This window comes from Corvus kubaryi, unplaced genomic scaffold (genome assembly GCF_017639235.1).
Source record: "Corvus kubaryi isolate FWS band 111438036 unplaced genomic scaffold, C.kubaryi_AGA036_p1.0 132, whole genome shotgun sequence".
Taxonomy (NCBI): domain Eukaryota; kingdom Metazoa; phylum Chordata; class Aves; order Passeriformes; family Corvidae; genus Corvus; species Corvus kubaryi.
Window position 1 is genome coordinate 1,879,380 of NW_024580666.1, and position 26,035 is coordinate 1,905,414.

The following is a 26,035-nucleotide window of genomic DNA, read 5'->3' on the forward strand; positions in this document are numbered from 1 at the left end:
TTGTTTTTTTTTTTCCTTCCCCCTCCCCTCTAAATTTACTTCACAGCAGATTGTCTTGTAGTAAATCACCAAAAACCCAAATAGCACTAAAGCATTCTGATACAACATTAGCATTTGCTTAACAAGCACAAGATAAACATTAAACAAAGAACTGCATTTCTTTATTAGAGGCTGCAAGATACATAATCCATGAGCACAAGAAACATGGGACCCAGTGGATATGCAGATGTGTGTTATTTCATTGGCGCTGGGCGGCCTTGTTAGAAAAGGTTTTCATCTGAAGGCTTGGGGGTGGATAGTTGACTGTCCCTGGTGGGGCTGTAACTAGATACGGAGACTGTTGCAAGCTAGGCTGGGCTCCCTGGTGGATGCGCTGATTGGACAGCCCGAGGAAAACTTGGGAAGCATCAGGAAGTGAACTCAATCACCTTGGGGATGAGAGGGGAGAACCAGATGAAGGCATTTGACTTCTTTTGTAACTCCCACTAAGGACAGATTGCCAGTACGATCCAGCCTCCATAACTGCAAATCAGGCCCTTTCCCCTATGCCGATTTCATTAGAATGGCCAGCATGGTGCAAAGAGGAGGGAGAAAAAAAAGGTTAGACACAGTAATTTTACAGGCAGGCGGGTACAAAAAAAATCTGCATAATTAAGCAGTCAAGGCTGCTAATAGGGGAGTTTATATGCTCTGGGACCAGGCAAGGGCAGCACATATGGATATAGCACTGGATATTAAATCTACGGCATGCAGACTTACTTCAGGGCCCTTGGAGAAAAGGCTAATTATAGAGAGAGGAATTGTGTTTACTGGTCTGTCTTGGGCAAAGATGTTGAGAGAAGTGCAACCAAGTTTTGCAGTTAGACATGAACAGTCTGTTAATAGAGATATCAAAAATATGTGCTTGTGGTTGCTTCACATCTAATCAACAGGAAATCACAGATTCCGAGACCCCCTTCTCCCAGTTAAATGAGGAGGGGAAAACACATGCATATACATATTCCGGATGCAGGATGTGAATGTGTTCATTATTAAATTGCTGGAATTTAATCTGAACCAAGCTCTTTATCATCAATAAATTATATTTAGCAGTTTACCCTAGTTTAGCTGCTCCTGTTAAAAAATGTCAGTGCTTCTGGGTATAAGCTCCAAGTCAGCATTTAAATATAAATGGATAATATGAATGGAAGTTGTGATGTGCAGGACTGAGCAGTTAGAGAAAGGGTATATTTATGTAACAAGTCCTGACGTGGTGGACATTAACATTTCATAATGCAGATCAAAGGTACGGAGAAGACCCAAGAGCTGTCAGTCAGAGGCCCCTAGCTACTGTCTAGTGTCTTCCATGAGATGTTTTCTTCAAATTAGAAAGCATTAGACTTTTCTTTATCCATATAGATAGATAGATAGATAGATAGAGACTTTTTTTTTAATACTTTTGAAAGTCATTAGCCTTTCTCTAGCTCCCTGCCCACTCCCCACAGAAAGAAGTGTCTCATTCTACTGAAGGGATTTTACTCAAGGCATTATCATGAAACAGTGCTTCATATCCATAACTGATAGCAGAGGCCAGTGCCCATGGCCTGTTTCGATTTAGCATTTTGTTGCTTTAGGCTTTTGTCTTTTTAGTGTTTTGATGGCTCTTCTATCACCTGTTCTGAGGTCCTGGAAAGCAAGAGGGTCAGTTGGAAGTCTGCTGGGAGGGCCTCATTCAGCAGGGTGTCAGAGCCATGTGTGAGATGCTGGGTATCCATTGGGAGCTCAGTGTTATCATGAGGCATTGTGGAGCATACAGGAAGAAGCCCTTGGTTTGGCTTCCTTTATTGTACTGGTAGGGAAAACCAGACCAGCATTCAGGGAATTTACTGAAGTTTAGTGTGGAGTCCAGGACCAGCACCACAATAACACTCAGTGATAGTACAAAGATGTGCAAAAAGCAGCCCCTGCCCCAAACGCTTGCAAAGGCACTCCGAGTGCTCACTTTGCAAAGGAAATAACACCTGTCTTGCTTGGTAAATCACTGCATGCTGGCCTGCTAACAGTGAGTTCATGTCCCAAGTCTTACAGCAGGTGAGTTCAAAGGATGTCAGCCAGGCTGCCTGTGAAAAACATGCTCTGTTTTTTTTTTTCCCCTGTACTGTGAAGTGATGCATGGGGAGGTGTGCTGGGGTCACCTGGGATCAGCCAGGCTGCTCAGCACTGGCTGGGACTTGTAGCAGGTGGCAATAGAGGGACAGTCCTTGGGACACCTGGAACAGCAGAGGTTTTTTCTTCCCCACACCTAACCCAAAGTGATCTGTAACTGAATGATATATATTTAGAATGCTGTAGTTTATGTTACTAATAAAGCCAGAAAGTTCAGAGTATGTATGAAGCCCTGTTTCTTCAGGATATTATGTTATGCAGCAGTCACATGGCCACAGTACACGTCTGTCCGAGTGTCAGTCTTCCCTGTTTGTTCATGTCACAGAAGGAGAGAGGGCTCTAAGACAGCTGTACTTCTAGACTTCATGAGAATGCAGTTGAGTGGAAGACAATAATCTGTACAATGTTCCCAGACAGGAAAAATTATGTGCTGAGATTCAGCCCTTCCTAAATGTTACAGATTCTGTAGAAGAGAATGGAGAAATAGGGCCTGGGAGAGACCATGCATGTACATTCTTGGACACAGTCAATCAACTGGGAAACACAAATCTGGGGAAAACAACTATTTCTTGCTTTCCAGTGCATGCAGAATGGTTTGCTTGATTTTAATCCTGGGTAACTTGTGTTCATCTTCTCCTTCTGTTCAGCTGGGACGCTCCCCCTGTACTACAGTTACTGGTCTTTACCATAGTTCCCTGCAACTTAATTTAGATTTGTAAATTTGACATGGAGACAAATACACATATGTGTGTATGTATGCACACACCTCCTCTTCCGCATCTTACACAGCAGTTAAAAGGATTAATGAAAATTCTCTTCCAGCATTTTTTTTCCCATATGGTGATGAGAAAATCTGCCTTAAAAATATTTGCAGGGTGTCTGTAATGATGGCAGTAAAACATTGGGATTGCCCCTTGTGAAACACATTTTGGGGGCAGTTGTGTTGTCAGTTTAGGTGTGAATAAAACAAAATTTTATTTTCATTAAAAAAAAAAGTAACTTGCAATTGCCAAAACACAGAATAACTTTTCAGTAGTGAGGAGCGAGCGGATAACCTGTCAATAGTGATGATCTAACGGCAGTCTCCAGGCTGTGCTGTGTCATCAGCCAGCTGTCAATCCCACCAGCATGTCTCAAAAGCACTAATTGTTGTGATAGTATCAGTGTGAAAGCTGCTAAGAAAAAAACATAGTCCCTTGGTGCTGCTTTGCAAAAGATAGGTTGAGGATCAAAGTTCATCTTGTCTTGACTGGATTTCATTTTTGTGTGCATAGCTACCTGTTAACACATTACTAAGTACCTAAATGTAGCTGGTTGCAGCTGCAGCTATTTTGCTGGTAAAACACAACAATCAAGTTGACTGCAGTCTCCTACAAAAAAAAGTATTCACCAGCTTCACATAAAATCACCTCTTCTTCTCCTGTGCAGCCCCATTAGGCTTGGATCAGGGGAAAAATGCCTACTCCTCCTCGTTCAAGTTGATATTAGAGACTTGCTCTGGCTATGGTTTCAGGAGTAACCCTGCTTAAGTTGCAGTTCAAGCATCATTTCTATATGCAATTTGAAATGTATATGCATGTATCTTTTATTAATACACATGTATCCGTATTGCTGTTCTTACAGCTTCTCTCTCTGCAGCGTACTTCATTCACTGCTTGATTTTGCTAAGTCCTGTAAAAGAGAGAAAGTATTTCTTTTTCTCTTTTGATTAGGAACTTCAAAGACAGAAATAATATCTGTGTTAAGATAGAGTCTAATATAACACCAGCATTAGAAGAGATATATAATCATAACTAGCAGACACCTGTCAGTAATGTTCTCTCTCAATATTCCTCCACTGTTATTTTTGGCTCCTTTTTGCTCCATTAATCCACCCATTCCCGTCTCTAAATCCCACTGCTTTTTCCTTCTCATCATCTCAAAGATCTCTCCATTTCTTTCCACCTCTACAGCCAGTACTCTTATTAGAAGCCAAGTTATATTTCACTTTAACCATGCTGTTTTTCCTCAGACTATACAACTGCAGACACCAAGCTGGTTTTGGATACTGATTTAATGTGGTTTACTTACATTTATTTGTGTTACTTTTACCCCTTTATCAAGTACAAGCATCCTGTGATCATTTTCAAAGATTTCTATCTAACCCTGCTTATGCTCCCTTGTTGAGATTCCTTTATCCCTACCTCTGTGCTCCTCTAAAGCTCACAGCTTTGAACACCTATTTCTGGAGTCACAGCCAATGTCCCATTATCTTTTGTCACAGGGCTCTTGTGCTTTGAAGAAATGCTGTCTGGACCCCTGCACAGCTCTACCTTGTCCAGCTCTGTGTCCTCTTCAACATCTAAGTTCTGCCATGCTTGCCTGGAGTGACTATTTGTTTCAGAAAAAAGGGCACAAATATGTGTGCCTTATTCAGTATTCCCAGTCACATTCTTTTCTGGCTGCTTGTCCTCACACAGAGAGGTTCTCTGGGCTAGGGCCACCCGCCTGGAATGTAGTGTGAGCTGTGGGGAATGGGTAAAAAGGCCAGGTGACAGTATATCCTGCTGTTCTCATTTCTTCAAACTCAGACAGGTTACAGCCAAAGAATCACTTACTTGCCCACATCTCCTTTGCTCTCAGACATCTTCAGATGGTCTAGAAAAATACATTTTTGAGAAGATTTGAGTGACTGGACATTAAGGATTTGGCAAAGCTTATGCAAGCAGCAGGATTAGGGGCCTGGTTCTGCAGATGCTCAGGACATTTTACAAAGCCCTGGGTACAGAGAGAGGCAAGAGAAGAGAAGCTATATTTACCCTGGTAGGCAACACCAGAGACATGAAAACAATTGACCCCTTTGTTTCTATTTCTCCCCACTTTTGCAACCCTGCCAGGCCTAATTTAGCATCTGTGCTCACCTTCCCTGAAGGCAGTGCAGTCTTTTACTTGGCTTGAGACTGTTTTCCCAGAAACCAGTAAGTCAGCTGGCATAAGGAGAGATTTCTTGGAGAATGGGTGAGTGGGCTGGGTTCTATGGTTCCTTAGTTTTTCTGCTGCTCCGGTTGTACCTCAGGAGACCAGCAGCCTGATGAATGCATTGTTCTAAAATGTCAAAAGGACCTCTGGGCACGAAGTATTGCATCCTTCAGAACCACCCAAGTCATGCAAAAGCAAGAGAGGTGCAGCCGTAGGGAAAATGTCAAGCTGGGATTGAATAGCTGTGAGCGTCATTGCCACCAGTAAACAGGATCACTTATTTGACTGGGGTAAAACAAATGCTAAAAATACACTGTGTCCATCCAAGTTCTCTCTCTCAGTATTGCAACCCCACTGCTGAGATGGGGAGTTTTATCTGCATTTGTGACCTATCCCGCATTAAAAAATAAATAAATAAAATTAAATTTAAAAAAGAAAATCAAGGAACATACAGTAGATGCATTTTACTGCCAGAGTGGAACTTCACAATCCTACCAGGGGACCTTTTTGTAATGTTTGTAATGTGCTGCTATCGTGCTTTAGCAAAGAAAAATGTCACTGCTGGGTTTTATTTTTAACAGACTTTTTTAAACATCAATTAATGCAAGCAAATGTAATGAAGCAGATCTTTCTTTTTATTTATGTTTGGGTGAAAGCAGTGAGGGGGCTTGGGGGAATGACACACATGGACAGGGAGCAGAGGGGCAAAGAGGGCGTTGCTTCTGCAGTGCCACTGAAGAGAGGTGGATTATCCTTTTGAAATGTGTGTAAATGCAAATGGACACCCAGCTTCCAGTGGCAGTCACTAGGTTTGAGAAATCAAGCTGCCTTTGCGTGTATCATTCATGTGGCATCTTAAAAAATACACTGCAAAACATGCAGCTTATTCAACACAGAAAGTTGTGTGCTCCATTGGTGTTTGCCTGCCTGAAATCAGTCAACCCTCCATGTGCACTTTTCTTATCAGAGGTAAAATGACCTAAGGAGGGACATTTGTTGCTTGTTGCATGAACTCTTTAAGAGTTGCATCATGTTGTATTTCCCCCACGCTTGAAACCATCGCAGCGCTATTGGCAGTGTTAGCCAGCTGTCTGCTGATTCTCTAACACAAAGGCAAACACATGTTCAGGACTGTAGGCAAACTCTTCTCTTCCAACATTGATTTGTTTTGCACTGCTGGGAAGAGATATCATTGAAACTGTGGCCATGCAACATTGCAGTTCTTTCACGAGGGCCTCCCATGGAATTAATGGTGATACCTGTTGTTTGGCAGGTATATTTGACTTACCATGATGTGACGGAGTTTTGATTCAGGCACAGAGGGCACAGAATGTGTCATTCAAAGATAATGTACTATACATGAGGCAAATCTTACCGACAGAGTGAATTAAGGGCAAAGCAACAACTTTAATTTGGACTTTCCCTGGTATTGGCACTTTTTACTGAGACCTTCAGAGTGGTTTATTTTCTGAGAAGTGCTGGTATTTTGGTATATCAGCCAATTTTCTGTTTGCTATAGCTCACTTTCAAGTTGTTTTTATTTCTCTTCATAGCCAGCTTGTTGTCTTTTAATCTTTTTGGGGTCGAGGGGAGAGAAAGGGTGTGTCAGTCACATAGATAAAATGTTGAAAAGAGAAGGGAGTGGATAGATGGCTTGCAAATATGGCTTTCAGTTCAGTTGCCCCACCTCAGTTTCCTTGCTGCTCTGTGGTATTCCTCGTCAGCTGTTATTTCCAGTTCTGATCTTTGGCTTCTGGTGCCCAGCTGAACTACAGAAGCTGCCCACCTTCTCTGCTGTATAATTTTCAGGGATTTAACACAGCAATTTTTCTTCTTCTCCGCTGCCATGTCATTTATCAAGTCCAGCAATCAAACAGAAATGAACATCAACAAAATATGTTGCTTGTTTCTGAAAGTGTCATGGGATCAAAATCTGCATGCTTCACCTAGCAAAATGCATTGCAAAATCTAACAGTGGGCTCTTGCTGGTCAGAGTGATCATGGCACAGCAAGTGAGCTTGCCATGGTTTTTTACTTCTAAAATGCCCCTGTTTTTCCAAATATGACTAGAGGGGTAATACACCTCCTTGACCTTATTTTCTGTTGTTCAAATCCTGCCTAGTGTTAAATCCCTCTGCTCACCTCCAAGTTTAATACATTTAAAATTGCTTCTTGAGTGAGGTGAAGGAAGCAATTGAAGGGGCTGGGGGATATATTCTGTCTGCTTCACATCTTTGCATCTCGTGTGCTTGTTTTCCCCACTTTGTTTGGAGAAAGACTGACAACTAAGCATAACATGCCGAGTAAGTAGAGAAACTTGCTGCCTGTGAGGTTTCTGATGAAGATGCTTTGTTTTAAACAGCATCAAGGTTTCCAAACGATGGCCCTCCAGGTTTTAAAAAAAAAGACAAGGCAAGTTAAATGCACATCTTGTACCCTTCTGTTAAGAAATGCTTTTATTTCTTCATATCATTAAGAGGTTAAAGATGGAAACAAAATCCTGTGGAGCTGGCCTTTTATTACAAAGTCAGGGTATCCAATATTTAAATGATAACTTAAATGGACCTGCTCAGGTCTTGGTCAAATTGTTTCATAAAGTTAAGAAATTAAAAATTTGCCCACAACAAAAATGTCCACAGCATCTTTATAACTCCACAAGATAGCTGTAGAAATACTTTCAATTTTTTTTTTTCTTTTTTTTTGTGGGTGTTAATTCCTGAGATTTCTCTGTAAAAGGGATGGCTGTCTTCACTGGCAGTCTTTTTGTCCCTGATGAAATGTAAAAAAAAAAATCTGTGTCTGCAAGTGTTTTGTGTCTCTCCTTCCATTCTTCTTCTTATTCTTCATCTGTGTCAACAGTATGTGCGGATAAATAAAATATCATCAAGAATGCTGATATCATCTTCCTTTTCCCTTTTCCCTCCTCTTACTTACAATAATGTGGGGCAAAGGTCTACTTAACATAACACAGTTACGATAACTAGTACATTTGTATTTCTGCTATGATGAGAAGTCTGCTGTAGTGAGACTCATCCACTGTTGCTGCTTCTTCTCAGCAGTGTTAATTATTCTTCAGGCTCGTGTAGCGTGTGTATGCAAACACAAAATAAGTGATCAGGGAGTAGGATATTTTTGGTTTTATTTGTTGTGTCAGTGACACTTCCACTCTGACACAAACTCACAGCATAACACTCCTGATCTGTAATGAGGTTATGTCCCAGGATGTGTGTTAAAAGCACTAAATAGTCCCTTGCTTATTCAAAATCCTCATTTATCTGAATTAATTTTGTGTCCCCCATTTCATTTGGGTAAATTAGGTTTCACAGTTTCACAATTTGATCACAAGTCTCACAATGTTCAGTACTTTTTTTTCAACCTGAGCCCCCGAAATGACAGTGCTGCATCAAAATCTCAGTCTTCATTTAAAAAAAAAATGAAATACTCACTTTCCTCGTTACACAGAAACCCTCTGAGGGGAAACTGCCCAGTGCAGACTTCCAGCCATACCCTCAGTTAAATCTCACAGTTTTTAACCCATTCTTCCCATTCTGCAGCACATGGCTTAAATAAATTTGGTTTCAGTGACTGCTGAAACCCTTGTGCATGTACACACAGCATACATGTAGGGTTGAACTGGCTCTTCCTCCCTTTCTCCCTGAGTTCTTCTGTTTTTTCTTACCTCTTCTTGTTTAAATAAACTGATACACAGAGTGAAAACTCAGTGGGCCTTTTGGAGAATACTTCAGCCAGCAAATGTAGTCTCGTAAGTTATTTATTAGAGTACGTCTTAGTAAAAGGCTAATGTCTTATAGTGGTCAGCCACCTATCTCTTGCTGTTACAGGCATGTTTTTCATATCACATTTCAGATTTCCTCAGAGCTTTACAAGTGTTTTTTGGTTTCTCACTGATGTTAATCACCTCATAATCATTTAATGTCAGGCCACATTTTTCTCCAACTCTGTAACTTTTATCTGGAGAGGCTATATACTGACCTGACAGCCTATACTTTTATTTTTCTCATAATGATCCTGTATTTTTTCCGTAGTTTGATGCTTGATATTTGTAACCTGCTGTTCTTTTTAATTGCTTATTGTTATTAATGATATAGTGGTAGCTTTGTTGGCTTGAAACATCTGGATGTAAAATACATCTATCATTATTGCCACAGGAGCTGCACTAAATTACTCAAGCTCTGCCCGGAAGTGTATGCTACTCTGCATTTCTTCAGTGAACTTGGAATGAAGGTTAAATTGAGACTTTGCTGTGCCTGTTCACACAGGATTCATGCCCTTGTCCTGCTTCTGCTCACCACTTCTTCTGCTCCATTCACCTTTCCAGTCTACCTCCTTCTTTGTTTATTGTTGCTGCTACATCTGTTCTCCTTCCCCGGCCAATCCTTATCTGTCTGATCCCTCTCTTTTTAGCCAATTCTTCTCTCTTTCTTCTACTCTGATGTTTCTCCTCTTTTTCCCTTATTGTTTGAAGTTCAGAATTTTGCCATTCTGTTACATCAGAGTTCACTGGAGGAAGGGGCTGTGTTCTTAAGCACCACTCCTCAATTGCTAGCATGGGGGAAATGGTATCTTTGCCTCAGTGAGGAATTAGGTTTGATCAAGGGTTGGAATAAATTTGTTAACAGTGGCATTTAGAATTTGGGAAAATAAAGCCAACCCCTAAACATGTAACATATAGAGAAAGAATAACTAATTGGCCCTCATTATTCTCTTATCTACAAATGAAGAACTTTTAATATGAAAATTCCAAAAGCTGTTTGTTCAGCTCGGTGTGAAGTCTTAGTACCAGCAGAGCAAGTGGGAAGGAGAGTGGAACAGGTTTAGAATGAAGTCTGGTCCTTTTTTGATATGTGGGCCGAAAGCTGCTTGCTTGCTTTATAGCAGAATCAAAGAGAGACATAGGGAAAGGTCAGCGCAAATTAAAGCTGAGCTTTCTCATGCTTTCCTAAAAAAACCAGCAAACTAAATCAGATGAGCAATATAAATAATTCTTTATATTAAATTGAGCTTTATCATTTTAATACATTGCTGTACAAGGAGATCTCCCCTAACTGGCAAAGCAGTTTGCTCACGTGAAAAGAATCTAATTAAATGCCCAGTTACCAGCACAGACCCGAGGGCCTTCACAGCCTGAACCTCTTCTTCCTCCCTGGTTTTTCTGAGGGTTGGGGGTGAGGAAATGGAGGTTAAGGGGAAAGAAAGCAGAAAGTTGATACACCCCAAAGTGAGTTGAAGAGCTGAATCAAAATCCCAGCAACTGCTGCTCATTCCAAAGTGTCCCTCACCTATGTAAAAAGAGGCCAAATAATCTTTGACTCATATAATAGCATTACGATTTGGAAAACAAAATATCAATAGTATCTGATATATTAGGATATATGAAAAGCACTGTTATTTCTTCATGCTCTTTATTCAAATATCCAATATAGCTTTATTCAAATATCCAATATAACAGGAAAGCCCTACCCTATCCTACTCTCTTTTTTTTTTTTTTCATTTTTCTTTTTTCTTCCCTATCTTTTAAGAATAAGCAGGCAATTCTTTGTAGGTTTAGATAAACAGCATTTTAGCATTTAGAGACTTTATCTTCCAGACATCTAATAGCTTCATGCCAAAAGAAGGAAGGCAACTCTGACCCTTTCTGTATACTCAGAACAAAAGAAATACCTGATGAGACTTGTGTATGAAACATAATTTCTGCTGCTGGTCCACTGTAGTGTAGAATTAATATTGACACTTTGATTGGCTCCATGTGAGATGTTTTCCCAGTACCACTAAATTTAGAACAGCTTGCATTTAGTTTATGCAACATGAAATATCCTCCCCTACCTTAAAAATTCCTCTTTTCTTTGTGCAATACTTAAAAGTAGATATACCTGTACTTCAACGAGTTCCACAAGACCCTGATGAGTGGGCATTACTAGTAGGCATGTAACATGAAATAACAGAGAAAGCTGGTTTTCCAACCAGAAAGCAAGAACAAGAAAACAAAACTGTAGTCTACACAGTGAACAAAAATACTGAAATTGAATGAATAATGTTTAAAAAGCAAAACATTTTTATGTATATTTTTACTGTGCTTAGTTCTTCTGAATACAAATGTGATACTTTTATTATTTTTCCCCCTACAGTTTGATTAAATCATTAATATCTACTTAGCTCAGGCAACCTCTGAGCCATTCAAATTGCAATTTGACTTTACTAGAGAAGATTTGGTCGAAAGGTTTTTCTGGAAATAGGCTCTTAGTTCACAGAAGAGAACAGAGAAATACTCAATTACAACCTTAATTCCAATACTGCGTTCATAATGGTGGCCAGATTAAGCAGGGTCTGATTCTTCCACCACTGTAATTTAGTAAGAGAGTTTTCATTCTCTATTTGGGATGCAGTTCTGGGGTATGGTTTCTTTATCTGTAAAATTCAGATAATAATCTGTATCTCACTGTGTAGTGAGAGGATGGAGGGCTTGATCTTACACACTTTGGCAGAATTTAGTCCCACAAAAAGTCTAGACAGGAGCCTAGAAAGATGGGAGGCCTGCTCTCCTGAGCTAGTTATGCCAGCATTTGAAGGATCAGTCACCAAGTTTTTAATCAGTGCTCACTAAGTGCTATTTGAAAAGGTAAATGTTGAGCTGGATCATCTGTCTACAAATAACTCATACCACTCAGCTTATTCCTACTGGTTTAAATTTCTTTTTATATCCCATGGTAATATTGTTTCCAAAATAAGCTCCATCACATGGGATTTTATTGCAATGATGGAGTGTAACCTTGTAATGTGTGTAGCTATGTGGTGCAACACAGACTTTTTTTCTGAACAAATTTTAATACCTTTTTCTGGTGCAGTTACAGACAAGGAGTAGCAAATTATGCATGTCCCATCAGTTGGTGAGTAACCCTGCTGCTGAATTCCTGAACTCTCTCCTGGTAGCCAGTTGCCCAGAAAATGCTGTTGTTTGATGGCAAGGGGACTTGCTGTATTCAAATTGTTCTTACTTGAGGTGAATACATGACACTTATTAAGAAATCGACCCTGCCAGTTGCCCTTTTTTATTTTCATCCAGCCTCACTGAAGCCAGACAATTTGTGGCTTTAACAGAACATACAAGGCGCATGTGGTAAGAGGAGTTCACTTACAAGCAGCCGAAGTGAGTGCAACCAAGCAAAAAAGTGAACAGTTGGTGAAGTGAAATGCATCCCTTGCTTCAGACAAAAAATACAGTGGAATGAAAGATGCAGTAGACTGGCTTTCCCTTAAGCAGATCTAATTTCAAAATCTGTCCCTGGAGAGATGAACTTTTGCTTTAATTGAGGAGGTGGATCCCAGCTCTTTGTCACTCCATCAATCAGCACCCTTTGCTGTAGCTTTAGCTGTACACTGCAGAAGGCTGTAGGATTTATTTCCTGCTTGTTGAATAAAGCTTCCTACCCAATGCTGCTGGGAGTCAGCATGGCCTGGCCTCAGCAGCACAGTGCAGGTCCCACCCTCTCCCTTCTGCTGAAGGCCAATATCTTTCCAGGCAGTGTCATATCCTGGTCCCTACCTTCCCCTTGACAGGCTACAATTGTTGGTGAATCAAGAGTTTAGGATTGTTGCTAGGATCTTGTTTACCACCTTCCCTGGAGTGGGCAGAGTCTTGCCTAAAAATCATTCTGAACTGAAAAGAAAGCAAGAGGAAAGACGCTGCTTGGGTTGCAGCCTGATGTTTTGAGTTTCTTCAGCTAACATCATGATTTTGACTGAAAGTGGTATTAAGAGTAAACACAGACCAGCATGCAGGCACCTACATGAGCAGTAGTAGGTGGCACAAGAGGGAAGGTGTGCAGAATAACTGTGCCGAGACCGTGACTGAGGAAGGAAGATATTTCCTTCTCCTGCCCTCCTGTGTCCTAATATGTGGTGACTTTCCCTGGACAGTCCAGGAAAACACAGGTGTACCTCTGTCTTTCCATCCAGTCCTCCATCCTGTCCCACCAGGATTGAATCCTTAGTTAGGACTTTAGCAAAAACTGTTTTTCTATGACAAGTTGTTCTCACGGCTGTAAATTCCAGCTGTATTCTTCTTCCTGCTGCAACTTCCAGCTGTATGCTTTGCCTTTACTATGTCTCCTCCTTTATCACTATATTCCTATCCTTTCCATGTCAGCTTCCAAAAATAACACTCTGGTGGATAATGTTCCTCATTTGAGGGGTTGTGATAATGTTTGAGAAATTGAAAATGGCAGAAGTATTAGTGCAATCAGGGAGAAATTATGAACGTGGTGCTGGAGACTTCAGGCACTCTTGCACTTCAGCTTCCAGGCTTGGAAAGCTGTTATGTGTTCTTTAGCATGTGAGGGTACATGTCATGCACATACTTGCCACAGTGGACCCTAAGACCAAATATTGAGCAGGAATGAGGTTGTCTGAAGTGGCACAGGGAAGGTGATGGTTGCGTAGGTGTGTGGCCAGCAGAATTAAAAAGATGCAGGCAAGCACAGCACTTACAAACTAGGAAGCATAAATGGCTGTACACTCTGGAAATTATAGTGTTATAGGGTGTTTTTTGTCCTTCCCCAGTTTTCTGTGTGAGATGCTGTAGCCCAGGGGTTAGCTGTCATCCATGGCATTGCTTCCTTACTCCTCAGATCTCTGGCTTATAAATGTGTGCTGCAAAATTAACTCACGTAAGAGTGAAAGCAATGCGAAGGAGAAATTGATTAAGGGGCATGGCTTGCTTGCTAAAAAAAATTATAAAGAAAACACATTGAATGTGGGAGCTGGGCATGTTTTAGACCTAAAAAAAAAAATACAGGGCCTGCAAGCCATTTCATTCCTGCATTTTGTGAGGAGGGCAGAGTTTACACGACTTCTTAGCAGATGCTTTTGAGCATGGGCCCAGCGTCGTGATGATTTGCCAGGAGGGCATCATCATCCTAGGACCTTTGCCTATAGATTTATTCAGAGTAGAAGGCACAAGGACCCTTCTGGACAATATCGAGGGTAAATAAGAGAAAGAGTTACTTATAAACTGTTGCAAATTGGTACTTGGTAATGGCTGTGGTGTTGATCAGACAATATAAGAGGGCCCCCAGTGGTTACTGACTTAACAGCTGTGTGTAAGTCAGCCAGTGAACATTTGCTTGTAGCTGCTCTAGTTTTGTTTTTATTGAAGAGCAAGAAGCATAAACATGGGACACACAGTCTAGAGGCTGCTTAAAGGGTTCCACTTGTTTAAAGTGTATATTGAAATGTCAGGGCCTTCCATGAAATGAACAAGTTGTGCCTTGAGTTGGTGACACAAATTGGGCCAGGTCATCCAAAGCACTGGCTCTAGGGGAGGTGCAAGTGGGAGCATCCTGCCTGCTGTACAAGTTGCTCAGTAACTCTGCAGTATATGAGTAGCCAATACAAAGACAGAGGATCCCCAAATATGAGAATATGCTCGGCACGAAGACTGATTATATTTGGTTTTATAGCTGGTTTTCAAGTTAGTTGCTGAGGTAATGGGCTGCACCTCAATTAAAATCTACCTGCCTGCATTGAAACATTTAATATTTGTGTAAATATTGAACATTTATATGAATATTAAATGCATTTATTTGGAATTGATTCATGTTTACATTTTCCCACTATCTGAATAAAGATTGCAAATGGAAAGTAATTTACTTATGCAGAAATTCTGCATGCATCAAACTCATTTGACTGCCAACAGTGGGTAAACCATCCCCATCCATCTTGCAAGGTCTTAATCATGTCCAAGCTCATATCCCAACCATGTAAGGGCAACAGTAAGCACCAGTTCTGTGCTGTACAGTGGGTACTTTGTTCTTGCCTTCCTCATGGTGTTGTTGGGCCCATAATGTGAAGGATGTGCTGACTTGTTTTACGATGTACCACACCAGGGAATGCAGTGCATAGTTTTCTGTTAGATTTGGAAAAGTGCAGGCTTTATATTGAAGGTTCATTTCTTTTTCATCCTTCAGCTAACTCATTTGCACTGTAATGTACTTTCCTATTCCTCCTCCTGATACTTACAGCTTTTATACCTATTTTGCAAGCCATATTTTTAGTCTAATCCATACAGCAGTTGTCTAAAATTCCATAGCATTGCTTATTTCTTACCTATAACTCTTAATAAAAAATAAGGCTGTGCCAACCTATTATATCCTTAATAGAATATTCTAATGGTTATTAAATCAATTGACTCTGAATCTCACTTTAATAAATGAGTCAGACAGTATTTTCCAATTACTGTCAGCCGCCACCTTTCCAAAGAGCAGATTATTTTGATTGAATTTTTTAAAGCTGCTCAGCACTTTTTTTTTTTTTTTTTTTTTGCCTGAGTAAGAGCAAAGAGCAGCAGCTCTGTTCTGCAGGGAAGGAGAGCCCTTTGGACTGTATCTGACACTCCATTCCATTTCAGATTTAACCCAAATGGAAACTGAAAATGTGACATTTCACTGTCCCTTTATTTATTAATGATATCATATTTTGCACTTCCATAGCACCCTATCAAATTGTTTGCTAAACGTGGAGATCTAGACAGAGGCCACTGTGTAAACAGAGCCTTTTGCTGCTTCTTTCCACATCTGGCACCTTTTCAAGATTTGCCACACCCCGTCTTTACCATGCCAGTGGGAGAGAAAAGACTGGCCATGCTTTTAAATTGTCTATGGAGAGCGGAGAACAGGGACAGAGCCTTGTTCCCTCATTCTTCCACAATGCTGTGTGATCCAGGCAAGTTGTGTGTCAAGAAATATAATTTATACCTTTTCAAAGGCAGATGGCAGTGATTCTGGGTCTTCTGAGTATGGTAGATAGTCCTGGACTCTTCTCCAGCTCCTGTCTTGGTTGTATTAAAAGTCTTAAGGGATACTAATTAGGTCAGCCAGTTAAAGTAGAAATTGAAAATTAGCACCTCTTCTTTAAGGATGGGTAGTCTGAGAAACACAGGCCACACTGTCATGCCCAAGGTGATAAGAGTATGTCAGTGCTGGAGTGTGGAATGGAAGCCAGCACTCCTGACTCTTCTGCCAAGACTGTACCCTTAGCTGTGTTCCTTAAATTTAAATCATGCTGGTCTCACATTCTTGAATTCAAGGACTGAAATCTTGCCCTCTGTTCCAAGGACGTAACAGGGCAGGTGATGTGCACAAAATGGGTGAAAAAATATGTGAAGGGAGGGGTTTATAACTCGCTAACGACTTAGGAAAACTATTTTTCTGTTAGTTATACAAATGTAGTCTTATTTTAAATACAGTCTTTAGAACTTGGAGACTAAAAACATTTTATTTTTAAGAGAAAGCTTAGATTCTGCACAAATTGGTGTCTCTTGCCTGGGGAAGTTTCCTATCTGCCCCAGGCGAGTGGGTGAGGGGATTTTTCAAACCCTGTTTATAAGCCTTTAGGAAAATCATATTTGCAACATAGAATAATCAAAGTGGTTTTGATGTTTGTGACCAGGAGATCACCTTGGATCTGAGTACTATGAGAAATACAATAAGGGTCACATTTAATGGGTTTCAGTTCTTGTTGAACAAGTACAATTTCTGTGTAATTAAAATCAGTTTTGCTTAGGCATCAGGAGTGCACGCCTTTCTTCCTACTTTTTCCTTCATCAACTAAGGTAATGAAAAGACAAAAAAAGCCTTCTCTGTCTTTGTAGCTTCATATAAAAGTATTTCTTTTTTGGAAGTCTTTCTTCCTTAGAATGTTTGAAGAACTCCCCGTTCAATGTTCCCATGCTCAAGAATGATTAGCATGGTTCATTTACACTTTGCCAACAGTAACTCTGTGATTTGAGAATTGTCATCGATTATCTTCACCTTGACTTGTGGAAGATCCTGAGATGGAGCTCCTTTGTCCTAATTGCTTTGACTGTGTGTATCAGCACAAACAGTTTGATGGAGAAACTTCACCCTGCAGGTTTCCTAAGTTGTAACTGCCCTTTGTGGGGAACTTGCACCATCTCCAGAACTGTCTGTTCAGTAATGACCATGGCAAGGATATGCATATAGCAGAAATATTGTCTGTCAGTCTGTACAGTCCTCAAGCTCTGCAGCTTGTAGAGGTAGTCAGCAACATTGAACACTGCTTTCAGGAAGGATTGGTAGACAAGAAAAGGAAGTTTGCAGTTTGCTGTGTCTGCATGGGAGTGATGTCACTTCGTGTAAACCTTTGTCTTTGTTGGGTTTCATCTGTCCCTTCTTATTGTGAAGAGCTCTGACACCTCATAGAAATCACACAATGGTAATTTTCAGTAGTCCCACCTGCAGAATGGCCACCACCACCTGGCTTAGCTCACACTGTCTAAAGCCCACTAATTACCCCCCTTTTGCAAAAGATGCCATGACTTACACAAAGGCTAAATTTAGCTTTCGGACTACTGAGAAGTGAAAGCTGGGGGCTACACTGACATTTTTTTTCAATTCCGATAAGTCACTAAGGGTCATTTGGGGCCGGAATGTGGCCCCACTCAGCTGCAGAAGCACTGCGTCATGTTCTCTTTACACTAGTGGGAAGGGTTGTTGTGTGGGATGCAAAACATGGGCCATGCTCTCGCCGTCCTTCGCGAATGCCCGTCATCACAGTCACTGATCATCGCTGCAGGCAGCGCTGTGTCTGGCGGGAGGCTGGCAGCCTGGCATTTAGGTGTTCAGCATGGGCAGGGCGCTCTCCTAAATCACTCCTTCCCAACTGAGAAATGGCAGGGAGCTGTGCCAGTCACCAAGCACTTCATTCCCGCTTGTTTTTTAATAATCAGATAGAGTACTTACCTGCGAGATCAATGCTACTCGTGTAGCACACCAGTGACATACAGAAGGACCTTTTCTAAGCGGCGCTGTGGGAATTGAGGCCTCTGCAGCAGGGCTGGAAGCCACTTCTTACCTAGCAACTGTTTCTAAGTAGGACAGCCGCTGACTGCCCTCATGGCGGAGTGGATGAATCCTGCAGCACCCTCAGGAAGGGAACCTGATGCCAGGCACCAGCCGGCCTTGGAGGACAATGGGAGGAAGCAGAGGAACAAGCGGCAGGGAGTGGGAAGGGTTTTAAAGCCACAGGACGTGGACGGGAAAGCTGCGTCAGAAGGCACATGGGGACTTTTCTGGGCTGTTCAGAGGAGAAATGCAAATAAAGAGGGAAAAAATCCAGGATTGTCAGAAAGGAAGTTTTGAAATCCTGCAGCTTGCAAAAGGTTTCATGTATGCCCACAGGACTGGGAATGTGGAGCAGGAGTGATGTGAGGGTATAAACTACCCACCCTTCTCACTCTGGTTACAAGAAACTCCACCTCAGCCGGAGTGCCAAAAACTGCATTCACAGTTCTTACCCATGGTAGACAGGATAATGTGTGATCAGCATTGAATTCCTCGCGTGCTGTTTTGCAAATGTACTTGGTTGTGACTGGGTGTCTCTGCTAAGAAATGATGTTTCAGGTCATAGTCATCATTTCCTACTGAAGGCTAATGCTCTGCAGTCCTGTTTGGTGCTAAGTGCAAGTGGAAAAATCTGTGTTCTTAATGCCCAGTCAAGTTCTGTATATTCTGAAACATTCTGGCTAAGAGAACACTTCAGCCCTTGTAGGTGCTGAGGGGCATCCATTTTCCTGAGCTTAGGGAAAGAAAAAGCTGCTCCAGTTCACAGATTGTGTTGGACTTTCTCTTTGTAAGGGCTGTGGTGAATTTCACTTTTCCTTTGATTTCTCCTGCAGATGAAGGATTGAACCATGAATGCAAACTCTGCAATCAGACATTCGACTCTCCTGCCAAACTTCAGTGCCACCTGATAGAGCACAGCTTTGAAGGCATGGGGGGCACCTTCAAATGTCCAGTGTGCTTTACAGGTAGGAGCCCATCACTGGTTGTCCCAGCCATGCCCTTAGCTTGACCTTGCAGAACTCCCTGAAAAAATGTGTCATGTGCTGGCTTTAGGTCTGTTTTAGGAGGGAACATTACATTTCGCTCATTAGTAATATTGATTAGAAATCGTTTAGAAAGCTGAGCTCCTTGGAAGGTCAGTCATCCATCTGTAAGAAGTGCATTTCAAGCTCTTCTTTCGGAAGTTTGAGATTTTTATAATTACAGAAGTGATAGTCTGTTACCTTCCACAGTATCACGTTCATTACTTCCATGTTTCAAACTTGCCAAGGTTAAAACTGTCCATAAATTTGTGGTTTAAAGCTGCAGATGTTTCCTCTAAACCAATAAAACTCAGAGCAGAATTTGGCCCCAGTTCCCAGGCATAGCCTGTGCAGCAGCATTCTCCTCTGATGGGGTAAGAAAGCCCACATGCGTGTGTTTGTTGGCTTGTGGTGAGAAGAAACACCCTTGTAATGTGCTTTAGAAAGCAAACCATGCTGTCTTGCCACAAGTCAAGTTCTGCTCTCCCCTGATACAAGTCCAAGTGTGGAATAATCCCCCCTGAGTCAGTGGTGTTATTCACTAGTAAAACCCAAGTGAGAAAATAACTTGACCCAGTAGGGCTAAGCACTGCAGTGTTTGGGCCATAATGAAGAACAGAAAAATGCTGTTGTTGGAAATGAAAACACATTAAAAGGATGCCTACTGAGTTGTTGTGAGTTTTTTTAAGGACTTCTTAACAGAACATTTCATAAAATGCTAACCTAAAACATGAATGTTAATATATAGCTTGCATTCCCAATTTTGCTTTAAAAGATGAAAATCAAAGATAATCACAAACATGACAAAACACACTTTAGGTATTGACACATCAATGGCATGCTGATTCTGGAATCCATTCAAGGTTTCTGTTTTCCATTAATGGAAGTGAAGGATTTTCATTGATAAGCAAATAGACCCTTTAATACCTTCATTTTACTTCTCTTTGTTTGGCAGCTCCATGCCCAGTAAAACCTAAGCGAGTGCTACAGAGGAAAATTAAATTTGAATTTTTCGTCTTTCAGATACAGTGGCTGGTGATGATTATTACCTCAATGTGTTCAGGTTTCACACATTTCTGTGGGTTATAAAATTAAAAAAAGACATAGTTCATCTTCACTGCACAGCTTGTCTGAGCATGGATAGTACCACCACAAACAATTTGTCTGTAAAGTGTCTGTGTTCAATAATTCTTTCAGTTAGGCATTTCTTCAAGTTTTTACTTTTATTACTGATTCTACTAATTTTTTTCCTTGTTTTTGTTTACACATTGTGGTGTGATCTTTTTTTAGTGTAATGTCATGGGTCTTCAGTTTCCAAGTTTGGGGTGTTGTAAATGCAACATGAGAACTTGCATATATAAAGAGTACCCACTGAGGGTTCTCCATGTGACCAAGATCCCTGATAAAACTAATCCTTCAATTTCTGAGCCAGTAACCTTGTAAAATGTGTTAAAGAGTATAGAGATAAGTAGATTCCAATCTGTGTGAAATACTTCTTGCTTTTTGCTGATGGGATAAATAGACAGTGAGCATTAATCACAAACAGTGATGGTTTATTAGCAATATGCCATTAAAATTATTTCAGCACATCTTGCTAGAATATTAACAAGAGGTAAAAATCACCAAAATAAGTTTTATATGGAAAATGGAATCCGATCTTTTTATTTTCCAGGGTAATGAGAAATGTGATTAAAATGTATGACTCAGAAGAACAATATTCTGATGGTTTTTGTTGCCTTGCAATTAGAATAATTTTAATGATTAGGAGTGGAGTCAAAGTCAAATGCCAGCATCTTTAATAAATCCTTTCCCTGCCTATACAGATTAATATTGTAGATGCAAACTTTTTTAGGTCACAGTGCACCAGGCATCCATCAGAAGTCAGTGCTGCCAACCCAAACACTGCCTCTGGCATATACAATTTAATTATTAATAGTATGTCTCCTAGGTAAACTGTTACACAGTCTTAGGGCCTTGTTTTGTAGTCATTAAAATTGAACATGTTTATATTATTGAAACCCTTGCATTCAGTGTGTAGGCAGAGTTGATCTTAAAGTATCCAAAGAGAATTTACCTGCAGTTCTGTTTCACATTTATAGACATTGCCCCGGTATAGCTGTGGGATATAATTTTTTGCATTAACACATTTAAATACAGAGCTGTTTGTTATATTTAACTGTAGGCACACAGAGTAAACAGGACTTTGGCATCTGTGCTTTTCAAACCTGTTGGTTGCTAGGAAATAAGTTTTGTATGTGTTCAATCAAAGTGCAGTAAGCATGAAGAAATAATTCTGAATAGGAAATGGCATTTTTAGATACTTTATACTCAAAATCTTCATCGGTTGTCCTGATAGGGTCATCTTTTTTTCTTTGCCAATTGTTGGGATTTTTTTCCTTACACCAGGGATCTGTTTCAATTCATTTGTTTTAGAAGAAGCATCACACTTTGTAGATAAATGACATTCATTGGTACCCATATAGCAGCAGTATAAGGTAAAATCCAACTGCACTACCTAATTTTAGGTCTTGAAATTGCTCAGTGTTATTGGAAGATTGTTTATAAAAAGCTCTTCACTTACGATAAGAAAGAATGAAAAGCTTGTTGTTTGTCTATTATTTCAGTGTTTGTCCAAGCAAACAAGTTGCAGCAGCATATTTTCTCAGCCCACGGACAAGAGGACAAGATCTATGACTGCACACAGTGTCCACAGAAGTTCTTCTTCCAAACAGAGCTGCAGGTACCACACTTGTTACCTGGGGTTTATAATAGCATTATGTATTTGATAGCTGAGTTCGAAGCTGTACTTGCCATGACCTCCTCTGATACTTGCTTATCATCAGGATGGGAATTAGAGAAGGACAAGAGAAACTGCAGGTGATTCGACCCATGCTGCTTCAAAAAGGTGCTGGCAGAAAGCCACCTGGTACAGAGCTGAATTTCAGGATTCTTGCGCTGTAGGTTGTTGCAGCTCAAGGTATTCTCTAGAAGAGAGAAATGGGCATCCTATTTTTCTGCTTGATAGCCATAAAACATTTAGTAAAGCAGTGAAACGGAAAATAAATGTATTCTTTTGTCTTTAAATGTGAAAAACTATGCACTGAAGTAGGAGTGTAGTGATGGCAGAGAGGGGAAGTAGGCAGAATTTCAGAATTTCTCTTTTGACTTGGTGGGAAATAAAAATAGGGTCAAATGAATGGTATACTGTCTTTTTGTGGGCCATTGTCAGATCTGTAGCAATACTATTTATTGATGGTAAACAAAAGGAAAGAGAAAGAAAGAAAAAGATAGAAAGAAAGAAAAAGAAAGAAAGAAAGAAAGAAAGAAAGAAAGAAAGAAAGAAAGAGAAAGAAAGAAAGAGAAAGAGAAAGAAAGAAAGAAAAAGAAAGAAAGAAAGAGAAAGAAAGAGAAAGAAAGAAAGAAAGAAAAAGAAAGAAAGAAAGAAAGAAAGAAAGAAAGAAAGAAAGAAAGAAAGATGGATGTTGAACAAGATATGAAAACAGTTTTGGATGAAGGCATAATTTACTATATGTTAACATTCTGCACTGTGTGGCTCACGGTGAGAAGTGGTGCTGTCTTATTCCTGATGTACTGTTACACTTTGAGACAACTGCAGAAGACTTTCTAAATTATTTTAGTTTCTATTGAAGTACTAAGTTCGGTTGACAGAGGAAAAATTTTAAGCATTAGGATTTTTTTTTTGTCTAAATACTTTCTGAGCTTTTTTGCAAAGTGTTTCCAATAGGTGAAACTGGTTTTTTCAGGGGAAAAAAAAAATATTTTTGACTAACTGATTTTCACAAATTTTGTTGTTCATCTCTGATAATAGAAATGAGGGAGTAGGGAGAAGCAGAAACACCAGCAGTTCTTGGAAAGAGAAAGGAGACATTGTTAGGGAAGAAAGATCAAAAAGAAAGAAAGAAAACCAGGAAGGGAGAAGGAGCAGGTATGCAAAAGACAGTTATGAAAAGAAAGAAACAGAAACAAAAGGTAAAAATTACTTTTAACAGAATTCAGACTGGATTTTAAAAAGCAGAATAGGTAACTGAATTATGAAGATGCAAAGCACACAGAGTGTAGCTATGATGTGTACAATCACCTCCTTACAAGTCTATCCCACCTAAAATACACTTTCATTTCAAAATGCATGGGCTCCCAAGTAGCTGGCTTCATTTTTTTATTGTAATAAACAAACCACATGTTTTTCCACTCAAAAGTTATTCCTACCCAAGACTTAGGAAAAGATTTTGCTCTTTCCATCTAAGCCTCATTCACTGAAACTTCAACATTACTGAAGCACCTGGATTTCTAGTGAAGGGAACAAAAGGGTGTTGCTACAGAGAGAAATTCTGCTCTACATAGGCTAGATGACCGTGTGTTGGTAGTTGCATGCTGCAGAAGGCTCTTAATAGACCCCCATCTCCACATCCTTAGTGACAGTCTCTCTCTGGCTTATCTACACTTGCAAAAAGGAAGAGGTATTAATTTACTTATACACTTAATTCATCCTGTTTATTGTTCTTTTTATTAACTTGGATAGCCCCACCTCAGTAGAGAATGCATTATGTTTAAAAAAAAGGCAGTGCCATCATGCCATATCCATTTATTTGTTGGGATCACTGTCTTTCTGCTCTTACCTCCAGTTACTTACCCAGGCTGGTGAAAGGGCAGCAAGGCACTTAGGCGGAGCAGTAGGGTCTGCTTTTGCTGAAAATACGTTGATCTCCAGCCCTCTCTCATTTAAAACCTATTCCAGGAGGCATTGCTTTGTTCAGGCTATCTACCACCTGAAGCAGTGGAATCTTTGGCAACTGTCCTCCAGGTTATGCTTCTCTGTCTGTTCACATTGCTGTGGTTTGTGCTGGCGCTTGCAGCATAGCTGTATGTTTATTCTAGCAAGAGCAGCTCCTTACTTTTTAAACTGAATATGCATCTAACATTCTTCTCCCATGCACAGGACATGCTGATCATGTCAGATTAGAAAGCAGGGTCAGCACTCCATGGTTGTAGGGCAGGCAGAGTGGGAACATGAACAAGGTAGAGCAGGGCAGAGCGCAATAGCACAGAAGTCCTATCCACATGTATGGTCCAGCTGATAATTAAAGGGAATGAATTCAAGCATACAGAAAATATAGGCATTATAATGGTGCTTAACTTGGTGTTTGGCCCCGTGTGATTCTTCACTTAGCATTTTCTGGCCCCTGTTCAGAAAGGGTAGCCTATAGGAACATAAGAATCCCCTCATACTATGTTCATCTCACCTTCTCAATGCAAAAATCAAGTAGGACTCTCTTTAGAAGTTTCCATTATTTCACTCCAGATGCTTGCCGGGAATGCAGCACAATCCCACAGGACCACATTCCGGTGAGAACAAATGACCAGTCCTGAAAATCAAACCTTCAATGTATTGCTCAACCTTCAAGTTGAAATAATGAAATTTTACAGGAATCTGCTCTTTGTTTTAAGATCCTTTTGACACTTCCTTTGTGCTCTGTACACTTCCTTTAAATGCCTTTGTGCTCAATAGCTATAGAACCAGCTTTAAACTTTTTTAGATACTACCTGCATATGGAGGAAGCAAATGGAAACCTTCTGTAACAGTTAGAAGTTTATGCTTTAAGAGTGTTCCAAGTTGTGAATTTTCATACTTACATGTTTAAAAGGCTATATGGTGTATTTATACCTCTGAAATGGAGTTGAAAAGGCTTGTCCCTAAAAATGTTTATTCTTTAGCATAGAAAGCTTTTAATAAGACATACTTAACACAATAAGGGCTTTTCAGAAATAGTCTTCTACAATCTCTAAGTATCAGATAAGGAAGCTGAAAGGTAGATGCATTTATAGGGTGCCTAGATTTCCCCCCAAAGATGAAAATCTTCTAATTGAACATCTGGACCATTCATTTCTCTGTAGAAGGTGGACATAACTAAAACAGTGTTCTCCATCCATTATCCATAATACTGAATTTTTAATTGATAAGGAAGTTAAGAAACTTATCACTAGTTTATTATTGAATTTTCATTAAATTATGATAAAGGAATTTGTACCTATTAAGATTTCTTTTTCCTGCCTGCATGCTATTTCCAGTGCTTGCTTCTTTTTGCCTTAGTCTTATTGGACATAGGCTTAGATGTTTGCTCTGGTGTTTGTGCTTCTCTTGTCTCTGATGAGGAGTAACCATTTCTTTCTTATTTCCAGTCCTAGTATTAATTCCATAGGATCAGAATTATTTGGGTTGGAAGGGACATTAAAGATCATCTAGTTCCAACCCCCTGCCATGGGCAGGGACACCTTCCACAAGACCAGGTTGCTCAGAGCCCCATCCAACCTGGCCTTGAACACTTCCAGGGAGGCAACATATTGTGGTGTTTGTGGGGAGGAATAGGAGGAATAAGGTAGCCTTGTGGGGTGTTACTCGGAGTAAATGAATGAATTTGCTTTACTTTTATGCAGATGTTGCTGGATTAGAGAGGTACTGATATCCAATAGAACTGATGAATAATTGTACATTTTTTCTCAGTGTTTTATCAATGATGATAGTTAGTTTTCAATATGATGATAGCCAAGATTACATGATCTCAGCACCATTTTGCCCAATACAAAAATGATATGTCTTTTTGGTGAATTAGGACATTTCCTTAACTTCTTGTGACTAATAATTAGTTGCCCCTGGGGTAGTTAAGTGCCCCCACTTTACAAACATGAAAACTAGAGCAAGGAATAATTGGATCAGCAGTTGCTTCTCATCCTGTTCAAAAGGGACCTGGCCTCAGTGATTCACGCCCTTGCTGCTTCCCATCTGGACTCCATCAGCGCAGAATACCTGGGCATGAAGCCATCAGCCTGTAGGACGTTCCAGCTAATACAGAGAGCTGCAGCACTGGCCCTCAGTAGCAAAGGAGACCGGAGCGTATTCAATCAGCTCTCTTGCTGTCTATACTGCCTTCCTACATGTTTGTCCAGTTGTGTTCTAAGACTCAGTCCCTAATTTTCTTGGTGGACTGGGTCAAGCACGTCTCAGAGATGACCTGA

At 40.4% G+C, this 26,035-nt stretch overlaps 1 protein-coding gene across 9 annotated transcripts in view; it reads left to right on the top strand.

Annotated features, from left to right (window-relative positions):
• Positions 1–26,035, top strand: part of ZNF521 (zinc finger protein 521) — a 228,993-nt gene that overhangs the window by 180,455 nt on the left and 22,503 nt on the right. For all 9 annotated transcript variants that reach the window (XM_042029525.1, XM_042029534.1, XM_042029543.1 and 6 more), the window contains 2 exons: positions 18,815–18,946; positions 21,628–21,743. In XM_042029525.1, the coding sequence (XP_041885459.1) occupies positions 18,815–18,946; positions 21,628–21,743 (248 nt within the window). The remainder of the gene's footprint in view (positions 1–18,814; positions 18,947–21,627; positions 21,744–26,035) is intronic.